Source organism: Phodopus roborovskii, unplaced genomic scaffold (genome assembly GCF_943737965.1).
Source record: "Phodopus roborovskii unplaced genomic scaffold, PHOROB, whole genome shotgun sequence".
Taxonomy (NCBI): Eukaryota; Metazoa; Chordata; class Mammalia; order Rodentia; family Cricetidae; genus Phodopus; species Phodopus roborovskii.
The window spans coordinates 6,198,639-6,215,757 of record NW_026126571.1 but is presented as its reverse complement, the minus strand read 5'-3'; the positions used below and the strand labels follow the sequence as shown (position 1 = coordinate 6,215,757).

At 40.7% G+C, this 17,119-nt stretch overlaps 1 protein-coding gene across 2 annotated transcripts in view; it reads right to left on the bottom strand.

Annotated features, from left to right (window-relative positions):
- Positions 1-17,119, bottom strand: part of Ctnna2 (catenin alpha 2) — a 1,034,505-nt gene that overhangs the window by 707,526 nt on the left and 309,860 nt on the right. For both annotated transcript variants that reach the window (XM_051202772.1, XM_051202773.1), the window contains exon 7: positions 5,602-5,805. In XM_051202772.1, coding sequence (XP_051058729.1) covers positions 5,602-5,805 — 204 coding nt within the window. The remainder of the gene's footprint in view (positions 1-5,601; positions 5,806-17,119) is intronic.

The window sequence follows — 17,119 nt, the reverse complement described above, 5'->3', positions numbered from 1 at the left end:
GAGGGTGAACCCTTGCTGGAGGAAGTCTCTCATTGGGGAAGGGCTTAGCTTGGCCTTACTTTTTCTTTTCTTTTTTTTCTCTTTCTGCTTTCCATGTATGCATGAAACAGAGTCTCTCTGTGTGCCATGACTTCCATACAAAAAAGGATTGGAGCTGTGAGCTAAAGCAAAATAAAAAACTAAAAGAAACCCTTTCCTCTGACCCCTCTGATCTTTTTTTTTTTTTTTTTTTTTTTTTTTTTTTTTTTAACCATGGAATGTTTTACATTCTAGTACGGAGCTAAGGCTGGGACAATGACGTCTCAGGCACTTAAGATATATGTGTCACCTCACATCAATATTGTACTTTGTCCTTTAACTTTGAAGTTTTAGTAGAAGTTTGCTAATTAAGGGCAGTGACCCACTGAGAGGCTTCAAACGAGTTAAAAAAGCTATGGGTTCGTGTATTTCACGTGGAATTTTATTTTTTATAAATACAAATAAAAAGCACCCTGCTATAGTTGACAAACTGTAAAGGGATTTCTGCTTCACTGTGGAGTTTCTTCTCTCTAATTGCGTGTGTGTGTGTGTGTGTGTGTGTGTGTGTGTGTGTGTGTGTGTATGTGTGTGTGTGTGTATGGGTGTGTGTATGTGTGCACTACGGTGTGTTGGCAGGCATGGCGTGGAGGTCAGCAGCTGAATGTAGAATGTCTCCCTCTAGTTTGGATAAATTAAGCAGTAGTGATTTCTCAGGATCCCCCTGGTTTTGTCCCCTGTGGAAGGGTAATAGGCACATATTGGCATACCTGATTTGTACATGAGTACCGAGGATAGAACTTAGGTCCCAATGCTTGCACAACAAGCACTTTACCCACTGAGTCATCTCTTTAACCCCGTACCAAAAACCCCAGAAAAAAAAAAAAACAGTTCATTAATTAAAAAACCTAGAGAGTGGCTGGAGAGATGGCTTGCAGGATAACAGCGCTTGCTGCACTGGCAGATCCTACTTCACTTCTCAGCACTCGCTGTGGGTGGCTCACAGCCAACCACAGTGCCAGCTTTCCTCTGGCATCTGCACCCATGTGCACATACACACATACAGATACGCACACGTACACATAAGGAATAAAGTATGTATGGCTGTACAGAGAGCGTATGGCTATAGAATTGAACCAGGTCGCACAGCATGCATGGTCCAGGCAATCACAGTCCGTTTCCTCACCAAGGCCCATCAATGAACTGTGCCTGAAGAAGAAAACAGCTCACTGCCACTCAGTATCGTTTTAGTACCTAGGGTAAGGATTAAAGTTTTCTTATGATTCTGAATTGTAGTTTAGTACTTAGGATGCATAGTCTATTCCTCAGTCTTTTATAAGAGAGAGAGAAGCATACTTAGGCATTTTGGTGACAGAATTTTGAAACACAATTTTTCTACTTAACTACCCATTCAAACACAATTTGTCTAGCAACTTATACAGGCACTGCCAAGTGAGCTATTTACAAATTGCTACCACATTGGAGTAAATCAAAATTTTCTGTGCAATTTAAATCAAATGAGGATTTCTGACATGTCTATAAATGTTATTCGGGATGTCCGATGTCTTTTTTACATTTATACAGCAGACATATTCTTCTCAATAACATTATATGATTTTTTTTTATTAAAGTCACAGTCAGAATGTGGATACTTTACTTCTACTGTGGTCATATGTCTAAGGAGACCATGCTAACAGGATTATTTCAGAACACAGGTTTTCTTGAACTTTCTCCCATCTTATTCCTACAGCCTGTTCTTGATGCCTGAATCAAGGCGCTCTCTATTCTCAGATGTCCTCTGTTCCCATTAGCATGGCAGATATATCTTGTGTGATGAGGGACAAGAACCTGTGCAGACAGGTGCAGACGGATGTCTTGGTGTACCACATACTTGCTCATGAGCAAAGCCCTTGGCATTACTGCTTCTCCACCCTAATACGCTCTTTGTCTCCTCCAGACGATCTTTTGACATCCTTTCATGTCCCTGTATTCTCCATTCTCTCCCTCCCTCCTCTCTCTTGGGGTTTTCTGTTTTGACTTTGGGCTTATCACTCTATGAAATAGGTCTTTCCCAGAGCAGACATGATGGTTGCCCACCATCTCCCTTTGGAAGCAAACCCTGTGGCAGCAGAGGAGTTGGCTCTGTTCACTCCTGAGACCCTAATGTGATGCCTGTCACCAAAGAATAATTTTGTACATTTTTTGAATGAATGTAAATTTCAATCCATTATAAAATTCTTATCTGTAAAATATCATGCCACCTCATACCCTATCATGAAGCTCCCCTATTCCCTCACAGATAAGCCAACCTTAATAGATACTTGAAAATTACTCTTGTATTTTTTTAATGAAGACAATTTAATGCTCCCAAACTGAGATGTAGAAAATGGCTTCCAGTGGACAGTTATTGGACCCTTACAATTTGGAACCTTTTATGCTGCAACACTTACATGGGCTGCACCAATCCCAATTTACATGTTCAGACCATGCATCTTTTTGAAAAGGACCTCTACCCATTAGACCCAACATGTATACTATAAAGGACTTTAACTGTTCTTTTAATAGACAGTGCAAAAGAAAAGTTTTACTCATGGATGTTTATGAAGCCTAGTAGTACAACATAAAGCCTTGCTACTGAAGACTTCTCCAGGACTACTATGAGCTCCTTTCCCAGTGCTATCTGACCTAAGATCCCAGCTTTTATCTCTGGTGTCTTCATACACAGGCTTTTATCTTACTAGTTCCTTTTTAAAGTGCATAACTACATTTTCAAATCCTCCATGTACAAATTCATCAAATCACATACATTTTTAGAAACCTCTAGCAAAAAATGAGCTCCCTCTGAGCTCCACATAACCCAAGTGAGCAAAACACAACCCATGCCCCAGGAAGACTGACTGCCTTCTATCAGTTAGTTCCCTGAAGCCCTCTGTAATCTCCATCCACATTCCACACCACTTGGTAAGTCCAGTATCTTAGGGTTACTTTGGATGCCAACGGGGTATTAAAGTTGAATCTTCATCTGGGACTAATCAGGATATTTTTGGAACCCAGAAATGGCTGTTTCATCAAGATTTCAGTCTCTAATTATGTGGGTTCATGGTTTTGTCATCTTAATGTCACTAACATATTAACACAAAAGTATGCATGTGATGATTGATATATTTACAGAAGTTACAGATTGGAAAAATGCATACATATCTGGCTAGGAATGATGGGCTGAGTCAGTTTTTACCACCACACTGATAGCACAAGCATTGATGCAACGTTCTCTTTACATTAATATATGCCATATCAAAAATGAACATACTGTTTTGTAGAAGTAGAAATCAAAGTGCTTCATGGGAGCAATGGTGGCATTTGGACTGCATCAAGCTCCACCCCGGAATCACCAGTGTGAAGTTCAACAGAGCAGCTCACAGTTTCAGTAAGAACTCAAATGGGATAGGGTTTGTTTCAGGTTTTGATGGGAATAAGACTTGGACACTTGGAAATTTGAATGTGACAACCTTCCATGTATTCTGCAACTATATTAGAAGCCAATATTTTAAAGAAAGAACAAACCATTTCTGTATCACAAGATTTTGACCAAACTACAAGAGACTGCAGTTTAATAAAACCCAAAATGCACCAAACTCTGCTGGTCCATAAGAGCTCACACTAACACACACACACACACACACACACACACACACACACACACACACACAAATAATAATCCACCTAACTCAATAGTGCTGTAGACAATTCATGAAAATCACATATCACATCTTGATTGCCTGGTCTTTTGTCATAGGCTACAGCTTCTATTAGTGGGAACACATTTTAGACTGATATGTTTATAATAACACTATAACCATTGCTGTTTTTGTAACTCCTGCGACCTTCTTTGGTGATAATTGTTCATTGATGGGAATCCTAGTGTTCTGCAATATAAAGCTGAATTCCGCAGACATGTCCTTAGCCCCATGTCGTTCTGTTAAAAGCAACAGCAAGTAGAATTCCAGATCCTGTGAGCATCTCTATTCTACAAATCTGCTATGCAAAAGATTTCCTCAGAGTGGGAGAGCCCCAGGCCAGCAGCATCTATCTCTAGCTGTACTCTACAGAACATCCATATAGCCAAACCACAGACAGCATGTCCTGGCCCTGAAGGGTCTTATAGCATGAGTCCTTACAAATGCCTAGGTGCCACAGCAGATATACAAACTTTATTATTTATGTAAAATAGGCAAATCTTCCAAAACTCAAATCATCTGAAGTTTTCTGAAAAGGAAAGTGCTCTGTTTTGTTTTATTTTTTTTTTCATTTATTAGGGCATGGCACACATACATGTGTGGCCATCAGAGGACAGATTTCAGAAGTAGTTCTTTCTACCCACCATTTGGATCCTGGAGACTCAATTCTTGTCTTTAGGCTTGGCTGCAAGCGCCTTTAACTGTTGAGTCATCTCATTGGCCCAGGAAAGAAATCTGGCATTTAGTTGCAGGGCTGGCCCTACTATAGTTCTACTTACTTTCAAATGACAGGAAAAAGACTGTTACTGTCAATGCTGACTCCTTGCTTGAAGCTTATAATGCTGATTTACCAAGCTTAAGAGTTAACTAGAAAGATGGGAGTCACTGGGTACTGGAGGGGTGGAACTCTGTCTTAGCATTTCCTGGGAGTGTCATAATTACAAAGATGGCAGCAGACTTGTCAGCATCCCTGATAGCATACCTCAGTACCATTCGGAGGCCATTCGGATAACACAGTATCTGCCAAGCCCTGAAGTGACTGACAGCATTTGAAACTTGTACTTGATCATCTGAAAGACAAGACTCCTCCCAGGGGGAAACTGACCACTCATAAATACAAACACTGGGCATTTACTAAAAGCAGGGCAGCAATTGCACATAACTGTAATTATTGCCTTTCAAAGCAAAGAATGTGGATTCAATCACCTAAGGTACACACACAGACACACACACACACACTCACACTTATAATTTATAAGAAGTGGAGAGAATGGTTGTTGTCTGTGCCATCAACAGTGAGACTCCAGTCACATGTATTTGAAAATTCACTCCTAAGAATATTCCTCCTTGTAGAATGGGTCTATTAATTTCCTCCTAGTTTGTGGATAATTAGAACTTTTCCACTTTGTTGGATCAGCACGAACACTTTAAAACTTGCTGTGCTTATTAATGCCTTTCAGGGCTGAAGACCAGCATCTATTGCTATTCCTAGCTTTGAAAATATACTTTGTAAAGGGCCAGTTGGCACAGCCTCCTGTTTCCATCAATCAACCACCTTCACCAAGAAATCCTACTTAAATCAAACTGCAACCGTTGAAATGACCAAGACGACACCACTCAAGTAAACAACAGAGTTCCTGAGATTTTTTTTTTACACTCCATTCAATGACCCATCTTGAACAAGCACTTGGAACCAGAATCATAGCACAGGCTACCCCATAGCAGTCCTTTGGCGAAAACTTACTCTGCTCCAAAACACCTGTCCTCATTCCCTGCTAGGCCTGATTTCATCGCAAGAGCACAGAGCACAATCCATGAAGAAGAGAAGGGCTGGGAGCCCAGAACTTACGTTATTCATGTACTCGCTTAGCAGGTCCTGGAGTGCCTGGCGCACGGCATTGCACTCGGCCACAATGCGCTCACGACGGTCATCCCGCGTGCAGGAGGAGTCTGCCATGAGGGCAGCCCCACTGATGATGCTCTCCAGTCTCTCCTCCAGCGATGGACGGAACCTGGCCTCGCTGAATGTCATGGGGTCCAGGATGATCTTATTCTGAAGGGACCAGAAGAGGAAAGTGAACAAGAGAGCAACAGCAGCCTCAGACTCTTTTCTACATCAGACAATCTGAAGCTATCACTATCTCAAAGCCAGCCCTTCCCTGAAGAGAACCCAGATAGCGAGACAAATACTAGTATCTTTGATAAAGTAGTGTTTTTTCCGCCTAAATGTAATCTACAGATTGAGAATAGGAAGTCTTATTTGAAGAATGTATTCTTGGTTAAGGCCATCTGTGGGGAGGCATTTCCATATGAGATAGTAACACGGGCTTTGTGGCCTTCAACGAAAGCACAATGTTGCAAGCTGGGGGATTAGGAAGATTTGAAAGCTGAGACATGATTTCTAATAAGGATACACATTAGGTGGATACAGAACACCCCCCCCCAGAGGAACAGCAGAGTCCAGCTGTCCCTAGAAACCCAGGCAAAAGGCATCCAACAAGGAGCTGACACCTTTTATCTTAATTCTAGGTTTTACAAAGTACAATCCAGAATGTGTGCACTTTTGTTAGTTCCTTTGCAAGTGATTGTTAGTTCATCTATCAGAGAATCTCCTTCCAGCTCACTCTGCATCATGCTGATAGCTTAAGATGTGAGCTCTCAGCTGGCTGTTCCACTACCAATGCTTACTTGCTGCCATACTTTTCTGCCATGATGGAATAAGCCCTCTTGAACCATAGCTGAAATCTGATCTTTCTTCTATATGTTACTTTGGTCATGGCATTACATGAGAGCAACAGAAAAACATATTAGAGAAGGTTCCCTTTGCAGAGGAGAGAGGTTAAGATGAAGACCCACAATTGTTCCGAGTGCATAGGGCAAGCTACTGTGGAGAGCTTAGCCCCAAATGGGATATCTATCTCACACCTATATCTCACACACACAGAGAGAGAGAGAGAGAGAGAGAGAGAGAGAGAGAGAGAGAGAGAGAGAGAGAGAGAGCGCACACAGAGCTCAGGGAGCATCATGGAGGAGAGAACAGAAGCATTCTAACAGCCAGAGGACAGAGAAGACTGCTGATATCTAGTACCTACTGGACATCATGAGGCAACAGTGCTCTTGAACTCACAGCAGCTTTGGCTGCCTGGATAAGATTTGCAAAGATCTACCTAGTCAATATAACAGTATGGACAGGGGAGAGGCTAATGAGGGGTTCCCATGCTTAACTGAGAAGCCATTGGCAGTCGATGATGGCTAGAAACAGGAAAGTCAGTTTTCTTCAAGGATGTAGACCTGGTTGGTTTTCTAGGCTCAAGTGGGTGATCCTTTCATGCCCATATGCACAGCACTGCTGTATTCCGTGGGTTATAAAATAAAGAAATTGGTGGACACATAAGAAGAGGACAGGAAGTTGGGGAGGGATTGTATGGGAAAAGGAGTCCAGAAGTAAGAAGAGGAAGAGCAAGGGGAAGATACAATTAAAGTGTGTGTGTGTGTGTGTGTGTGTGTGTGTGTGTGTGGAATTCTTAAAGAATACAAACATTTAAGCATGAGAATTTTATCAGTAGAGGGAGAACTGAGTCAAAGAATCTTAAGGCCTCTCAGTTACAGAGGAAAAGGACAGGCCAGACTTCACATCTACAGGAATCCTGGATATTCTAGAAAATTGCTCATTGGTCAAAGCTCCCTCTTTCACTCATAATGTAAATACCTCAAGTCTATAAATAGGAGACAGACATTCTGCCTTTGGCAAAGTGCCCTTTATGTCTACATTCTCTTCTAGCATCTGAGAGTGATAGGAAAGAAATGTTTATAACTCCCAAATACGCTCATTGGAATCTGCCCACCATGTCACACAATATTTGGCATAATGTGCCAAGTTGTTGACAGAAGTCATGCAGAATCCCTGGTAGAGTTTATGACTCTTTACAGTTCACCTTTACAATGGAAGGTTCCAGGAGGAAACTTGACAGTGCAGGCAGGTGTTTCTGCTCCATCTTGCCCTGAGTCTGCATACTAGTCCTGTGTCCACACTCAAATCTCTCTCTCTCTCTCTCTCTCTCTCTCTCTCTCTCTCTCTCTCTCTCTCTCCCTCCAATTCCCTCCCTCCCCTTCTCTTCCACTCCTATCCCCCCTTCCCTTATTCTCTATAACTTTCTGTTACAGCATAAAATATGTAATAAGGAGGCTAGAGACCCTGACATTCCAATAAAATGTATACCTTGTCAAAATAGAATTAGACTACCTTCTTTATAAGATTAGTGATCAACTTTAATGACCTACATTACAGAAAGTAACATCCAAACACACTACCATCAAATTATTTGTTCTCAGCCAATAATAGATTTTTATCTTTTCCTTCTCATTAAAAACCTAAAGAAATGCCAGTTTTATGGAACTGTGCTGAGGAAAAATGTGAACTTCTGGAAAAACTGTTTGGTGCCTTCTTAGCACAAGGATGAGTTGTGTTGCATTTGAACACTGAGTCCTAAAGTATTTCCTAGGGGACACTTGCCTTAGAGACACAATCTCCCAATGCAAAAACAAGGTTACATGGCTGAAAGTGTTTTCAAAATGCTGCCTGCCACAGAGCAAATTATCTGAAATGCTCTGAAGAGTCCCACGTTATCAGAACCTGTTCAACACAATATTTTCAAAACGCACTTGAGCACAGAGAGAGCATCCTCTAAAACTAGTACAGAGGGGCTGAAGAGATGGCTCAGCAGCTAAGAGTGCATATTGATCTTACAGTTGATCAGATTTCCCATCGCCCACATCAAGGGCTCTCAATGACATCTGTATCTCCAGCTCTAGAAGATCTGACACCTCTGGCCTCCATGGGCAGCTGCATTCACATACACATACCCATACACAGACATATCCAAAATAAGGCAAGTCTCTATTATTTTGCCACACAATAATTTCTTAGAACCCAAAGGAAACAACTGGGTGACTGGGGGGGGTGTGGGGGCAGCTTGCACTGTCATCAGATTAAGTGCCCTATCTTTCTCAGCTCATGGCTTCCATGAGAGTAATGCCAAAGAATACTGAGCCTGACAAATTCTGCATAAAAGTTAGACCAGCCATGACTTTCCTAAGGGAATTATTCATTATCTATAGGTCACAGGGGGGAAGCTTTGGAAAAAAAAATCTCCCTGGAAAAGAATAATTTTACAACTTTATAATCTATATACAAAATGTGGATGGAATCATTGCAAATGATGGATGGGAATGGCTGAGGGGTGAAGCCACTCAGGGGAGAAAGGCATTAAGGGCAGTGTGTGTGTGTGTGTGTGTGTGTGTGTGTGTGTGTGTGTGTGTACATGCATGCATGGATCTTTTTTGCTGAGTAGGAATATATTTCATAAACCAGCAGAGATGGGTTATGTATGTGTTTAAGTTCAGACTACTAAACCCAGTCTCTAGAATATGCGGAAAATAACAACAAAAATAAAAAACAAAACAAAAACAAAGTATCAGAACTAAATGAGTTTGGAGGCTTAGAAGCTCAAGGAGAAGAACCTTTCTACACGTCCAGAATGAATAAATAAACAAACAAAACTCTGGAACTAGTTCTGAGTGAGAAATTCCCAGATAATAAAAAGGATACATATACAATGCAGTACTTGGAAATGACACAGGAAGGGAGGGAGGAAGGAAGGAGATAGGGAGGGAGAGAAGGGAGGGGAAAAGGAACAGAGAAAGGGGATAAGGAAGGGAAATGATCTAAGTAAGCCATATTTCCCAAAACAATTCCCAATCCTTCATGATCAGCATTTTTTCCCCATTCTGATTGTTTGACTTGCACAGAATTTTAAATCAGTATTTCCATTTAAAAATTAGTGTTCACAGCAGTGTGGTGGTCCACACCTTGGATCCAAGAACTGGAAGTCAGAGGGAGGCAGCCATTTCAGTTTCTCTTATTTTGCTGCTCTGGCTAAGACTCTGGGCACCACTCAAGTGAGAAAGAGGAAGAGTGGGCACTGGTCTTCTTCTGGTGTTAATCGGGGTGCTCAGACTTTTTCTCCATTTAGTGGGAAGTATTGGAAACCCACAGGTGCTAGAGGAAGGAGAAGCATTGTTTTGGACAGACAACCTGCTGGCAGGTTACCCACAACACAGTAGGCGACCCCACACTTGTGCATATGGTCAACACTGAATGGACTTAATGAGCATTTTTTTTTAAAAAGGAAAATTTCACAAACTTCTCTGCATACCTGGGGATGGTGATGAGTTTCTCCTTAGTACTCGAGAGACTCCTTGTGCAAAATAAATAGGAAGAAAAAAATTTCTACTTGATATCTACGCTTCCTGATACTCAAAGTCATTGGAGCCATGCAGAGAACAGCTGAGTTATCTCAAATACATAGTTTACAAAATGTCAGAAAGACAAGGAAAACAATGATTTGCTAATATGAAGAATGTACCGGTTTAATAATTGGCCTATCCAGACCTAATTGTCTAGGTGATCAGGCCACCCTGTGGATTTTTTCTTGCTCATGATACCCTGTAAAATAAATGTGTCCTGAAGTTTCACTGACTTCACAGTTCAAGATAGCAAGTGAATGAATAATGAATCGCGATGCTCTCTCTCATAAACACCAGACCTTCACCACCTGCTGTCCAGCATAGCTATTCCAAGTGGAACGAGCAAAAGAAATGAATAAATGTCAACATGCCCTCACAGTTACTCACTTGCCATTAGTTTAAAGATTCAAAACTAAAAATTCCTCAGAGAGGAGCTTCAGTCATTCAAATGCACTGGTCTACAGGAACATGTCCTTTGACACAGAGTCCTGGAAACAGAGAAGCCCCCAAACTCCATCTAAGAAAGTGCATTAAAGTCAGGAAATATTTCTCCCAACGTTTCCTTGGAAATAAGAGAAAATGTGTGCATATTTGTGGTTCCTTATCTGCATTTTTTTCTTCTCTCCACTTCTGTTTATCTAAGTATTCTAGTTTGTCCTGTTTTGGATGTACAGAAGTGGTCAGGCTTTGAGATTCAAGGACCTCCCTTCTTCTCTCTCCCTAGTACACAATCCAAGCCCTTCTGATCTTTGGGTATTTGAAGAAAGTACTTCAGAGTCACACGCTGTCTTTGCTTCAGTGAAATTTCAGTATTTGGGCATGGCAACACAGAGACCTAAGCTGAGGTTTAGATAGTAGATACAGGTTTCCTGCTGCTCTGGCCTTTCAAAGATTGCCTAGGTCATGACAGCCATGGAGACTCCAATGAGATCAAGGTCTGGGAAAGTATTTGATTGTGTATCACGTTATTTCCTAGCCCTGATAGAAGTCATAGCAAAATTAACATCGTCTGAAGTCTGCCAGGCCCTTTGAAGTATATGACTAATAACCCTCAGGCATCCTCTCCCTGTTTGATTACAATGGCTATGGAAAGACAAACACAATTCTGTAAAGGAAGTTTTATGACACTGAAAACTGAATGTCCCCTACAGATAATGGGGGTATATTCTAATTCAGGCACAAATATTTTAAATCGTTCTTTTAAAGACTGAAGTCTGAGGTAAAAGCATAAATCAAGTTTGATATAGTAAATTAATGGAGGTATCCAAATCAAAAGCATCTTACTTGCTCAATTTTAAACATTTTCCCTGTGGTATGTAATAATTAGCATGGCTACATCTCCATCTTTTGTTATTCTGTGCCAAGCTCTCAGTATGAATCTCCATCTTCACATGAAAAGTTTCTCTTGACCTAATTGGAGTAACATTTAGAACGAAAAATAATGAGTTTAAATCATCTATTTTATGAAGTTGCAGAAGAAAGCTAAACAGCATTTTAGATTTGCCTTAATTTTATAAAATTGCAAATTGCCATATTGATAGCATACTCTTTCTTCTGAGGCATATACTTAAAAACAAACTAATTATAGCACTTACCTACTTAAGATATTATTTGTAATTACACAGTTCAGTCTTTAATTGGAAATAAATGACAAAGATAATGACTTGGTAATTAAAGAGTATTTTTACCCATGTTTAATTCTTCTCAAAAGCGGCATCTACCTGTGCCCACATTAATTCTACTTTAGAGAAGAAAAAGGGATCCGGGTTAGCAGTAACTTGTCAGATGTTAGGAATAAACTGGCTGAAGGCTTTCAGCTCTGACCGTACTACTTGGATTATGAAAAATGATGGAAGCCAGTTGTCCTTTCTATAACCATTCAGGGGCATGTAGTAGATTACCATGATATCTTAGGCATATTCTCAAGCTCTGTGTGAAGATGGTTTTACAACTAATCCTAGCAGAGCAACACAGGGTTAATAATCCTGAGATTCCAGAAACAAGACTTATGCTAAGTCAAGCCAGACAAAATCACAGCATGGAGATACTTGTTGCTGAGCAGAAGCGAGGGCCCCTCTACTGGAGGATCTGGCAATGGATAAATGCCTGGAGAGGAAGAGTCAGAAGTTTGGCCATGCCCCAGTGGGTGGCCACACACCCAGGAATGCATGGGCAGCTCCAAGTGGAACTTGATGGGAGAGAGAAAGAAAAGAGGACTTAAATTGGGTAAGTGAGGGAGGGGGTTTGGATCTGAGAGGAGTGTGAGGAAGGGATGAATATGATCAAAAGACACTGAACAAAATCTGAAGGAAAAAGAAAAACTAATTAGAAACAACAACAGAATGGAATCCTGTGCTACACTCTGTGGTCTTATCAAAAGACAGCAATCAGTGTGATCTAGGCCTGGAATAAAGTTTCAGATGTTAAGAGTTGGGTGTGCTGTGGTCTAACAATGCCTATTCCAAACGTAAGATACTTCTAATCTGATAATAATAAGACGCAGCCCATTTCAGAAGTGATTAGGGCCTTGTGGCCCCATCACAGGTGACACAATCTTCACAAAAGAGGCATCATACAAACTACTTTGCTTTCCTACCCATTGCTGTGTAGAAATAAAATGCTCACCTGTCCATAGGATGTAGCAATAAGGGTGCATCTTCTAGCCAAAAAGGCAACTTTCACAATATAAGGAAAAACAGCAGCATCTCGCCTTAGATGTCTTAGCCACAAGAACTATGAGAAGAAACACTCTTGTTGCTTAAAAGTTGCCCTGTCTGGTGATTCTATTGGATTTGTGCAAGGAGACCAGGACTCAAGTGGCTTAAATAATGAACACTTTGGTCACCTCCAGTGAAAAGAGGGACATTAGTCATACCTGTACTCCTAAATGATTAAAAAAATTAAGTACACCTAAAATACACCTAAACGCACCTAAAAAGGTCATGCTGACATATGGCACAGAATAAACAATAAATATCAGTGATCGAACAGCCCAAAATAGTTCTTCTCTTCTTATGCTTCAGTTTCCTGGGCTCACTCTACACTATACACTAACTTCATAATCAGGGCTCCAAATCAGCCTTCCTACTTTCTCAGCTACTTGTTTTCTAACATGCCATTCTTAAAATCTGCTTTTTCTGTCTGTGAGTGGATGTTTTATATGTGCATGAACACATATACATGCATACATGCTCATGCACTTTCAAGTGTTTTTGTGTGGGTGAGAGGGAGAGTCCCTGAAAAAAAAAATACCACCAAATAGGATGTTTTCAATTTAGCATCTCCTGCAGCTTGCGGAAATATTCCCACATAAGCAATTCATGACTTTATGCTGATTAACTGATATAGAGTTTGAAAGTGAACACAATATGTGCAGACAGGGACAGATGGGGAATCCAACATATACACTAAAGTGTGGCCTGATGACTGGGCTGGCTCAGTGACCTTCAGATTCAGAGGCAATGAAAAGTGCCTTGTCCTTACAACAGACGTCATTGCTGCTCACAATGGGAGAGGGGTCTACCTGAGAGACTCAGCTCCTCTTGGCGATAAACTTCCAGTACAGTGATTCATCTAGAAGGATGGATCACTAAATTTTCTCAATGTTTGATCCCGACTCACCCAGCAAAAGAACTACTTTAAAATCCCATGCATTGCAAATGAAACCCAGACACGGTGCAAGGGTGTCCACACGAACATACAGGGCTCCCTGTGAACTGGCATGTCTCAGTGCAGCAGTAGTGTCATGGTAACAGCACTTTATGACAATTTGGAAATCTCTCCTGAAGGGTTGAGTCCATTATTGTCAGCCAATGATGGCCTGAAAACGAAGAATGAATTTTCAAATGTTCTTTGTTTGTTTGTTTGAATAAACTCATGTACCCTAGGGTTCTCTCAAACTCATCGTGGAGCTTAAAATGGCCTTGCACATCTGATTGTCTAGCCTCCACCTCCCAGTGCTAGCATTATAGGTATGTGCCATCATGCCAACATTATTCTGTAATGGAATCGAATCTGAGGCTTCCTTCCTGACAGGGAAGCACAGAACCAACTGGGTGGCAGCCCTGACATCCTGAATCTTATCATTTCAAGTAGATGGAAAACCATAGGAATGCTCTCATATTCCCACCTGAAATCCTCTCCTTCACTGCATCCATAACAATGTGAAGATAAAGAGCGAGAGGGGGAAATGGAGAAATGCCATGGAGCAATTATCAACTGAATCAGTCCTTATCGGATTATCAGTGGTTGGAAAATTTAAGTTTAAGACTTGTAAAAACAAACCTCTTATCCCAGAAATCCATTACACTCTGCATCTGCAATTGAGAGTCTTAAATTATCCACTTAGAAAGAAAGTCAATTTGTATTTCTCAGAAGCAATTGTGACTTAATTGCTGTTATCAACCTAATAAATTATGAGGTGGTTTCCACAAACTGGTGATGCACTCAAATTCCATGTCTGATGAGAGAATAATTGTATCAATATTCCACAAATATGAAACGGAAATTAGTTCACTGGCCATGGAGGAAACACATATACCTTAAACATAAACTCATCTATCTTTTTCTGTTTTTTTTTTTTTTTTTTTTTTTTTTTTTTTTTAGGCAGGCAGATTAAGATGGGAAAGAGTTTGTATTTCCAAGTAATAATGTGAAATGTGTTAATTACTTTCAAGGAACATCACATGGCTTAGGAATATTCTCTTTGATTAATGAGAATGTCATATTCACTTTTGAACTTCTGAGTTTGATGCAAGTCTGCTTATGAAACTGTAATTATATCAACTCTATAAAACATTGGAAACACACATCCCCCAAAAAACTAAGATGACCAAAATTATAATATGTGCCCATTAGAATATATCAGAATGTTCACAAAGGTATGGGTGACTACTGGGAAGTAGTTTGCAAAGCAATAGTTCAAACAGCTCAGATACTGATTAGCATAAACCAAGTAGCCACTAAAAGCAACCAGTTAACATATGCATTTAGGAATCCATTCATTCATCAATTATTTTCTGAATAGGATGACAGTTCAGATGAAAGTGTGGTAGAGCCAGAATAGCCATTGTTATGGCACAAGCTTGAACAACATTTGATTTTCCAATGCACATACTTCTGTGTTGACGTGGGGTGATCACGGTTGAAGCAATCAGAAGATTTAGGAAAGGAAGTTGACTAATCTGGACTGTTGATTGCATTGAGAGATGTCTAGCAAATCAGTTGGCATACCTCTATGTATATTTAAGAAAATATTTCCAGAAAGGACACCGTGGGCTCAGAGCTAATACATGGTTTAACCCGTTTAAGGATCTGAAATTTTAAGAGCTGGCTGTAAGGTGGTAGAAGGTTGGGGCTGTCATGTCTTTAAAGGGCTTCTCTTCTCTCTGTGTGCCCGATGCAAGGGCATCTCCCGCTCCACCAAAAGGGTCAGAAATTGAGGGAGAAAGAAAGTTTCCTCCCTTAACCTGTTTGCTCAGGAGTAATCCAAAGTTTTTAAAAGATTATACAGGAAGAGTCCCCAAATAAGCTTTTTCAGTAAAATATAAGCTTGGTAATAAAAGAGGGAACTCTGGTTGAGGAAAAACTGTGATAGGTAATATGTGATTTTAAAAAGTAAGCATACATTTGAAGAATGATAAATGATAAGTCATTGAAGAATATAGGACAGGTGCCAAGCTCGGAGTGTGAGATGAGATGTACACAAACCCTACTGAAACGATTTGAGAAAAGCCATGAAGAAAAATCTCAAAAATCTATGCTTGAAGGTTTACCTTGCCATCAGGACCATATTCAGAGGGTAGAGGGTGGCTGGCATGAGGGTGGAACATGGGCAGTCAGTGATGGAGTTGGAATGAGGGAGCTAGGAGCACTGAGTGAGGAGTTGGACACATAGAAGACACTGGCTAAAGAAAGCAGGTAAGTCTCTCTCTCTCTCTCTCTCTCTCTCTCTCTCTCTGTGTGTGTGTGTGTGTGTGTGTGTGTGAAGAACAGGTATGTTAGACCTAGTAAAGACATCTGTTGTAGTTAAAAGAACATAGAAAGCAGGGAACTCAATTTTGGTTTTTGCACACAGACTTGAGTACGGATCTGGAATTCTGAAAAGAGGCTGGAACTAGAGAACTAGGTGTATTCTATGAGACGCTCACAAAAGGAGCCCTTCAGTGAGAGTCACATGACATAAAGGAGAGAATTCTGGAGAAACCGTGTTTAAATAACAGGAAAGTAGAACACATTAAATAAAAACACAGTGGTCTAAAACAGGAGAAATACAAAGAGGAACATTTATGAATGTCAAGGAGGGTGTAGCCTTGGGCAAAGGAATGACTAAAGGAGAGTGATGCCTCAATGGTGAGTGACCTGGGAAACAAGCTCACACAAGTGAACCCTAAGGAAAATGAGTCTGTAACCTTGGTGTTCTGCAAAAGCCAGTTGAAAATGTACAGTGATTTTCACCTAATAAACATCAAACACAAGTTGCTCTGCATATTTTTGCCAATAATTTTCATCCTATCAACTTCCTTTGATTCCCCCTGGTATTCCATCTGGTAGAAGAAGGTAATGTCACTTTTCCCCTCATGCCTTGTTCTTTCAATGTTTATTGAGAAACTAATATATGCCAGGTACTGGGAGGCATCATAAGTCAAAGTTTGCCGCCACAAGACACATTGTTAAATGGGCTGCACTGCAAACTTGTAAAAGATCATGGTACAAAAGCTGATTGAAAGACAGAAGACTTAAGATTTTTCAGAAATTTGCCATCTAAGAAAGTGCAGACACACTAGATTGCTGGATTGAATCAACACCATTCACTTAACTCTATAGTACACGGTGGCACCGGCGACTGCTCCCTCCCTATTCTAGGTCCCTCTTGTCATTTTCTCTGTGGCACTAAGAGTTCCTTATTTCTCTGTCCAACCCTAGTTTCCCTTCCACCATCTTTTGTCATACCGTCTATTCCCACTCTGCTAGGGCAGCCTATGTAAAGCCTGCCTTACAGCCTATCAGGTCTGGACTGCATGCGTGCAAGCTAGTAGCACGTGTCTGGTCATGACATGGAT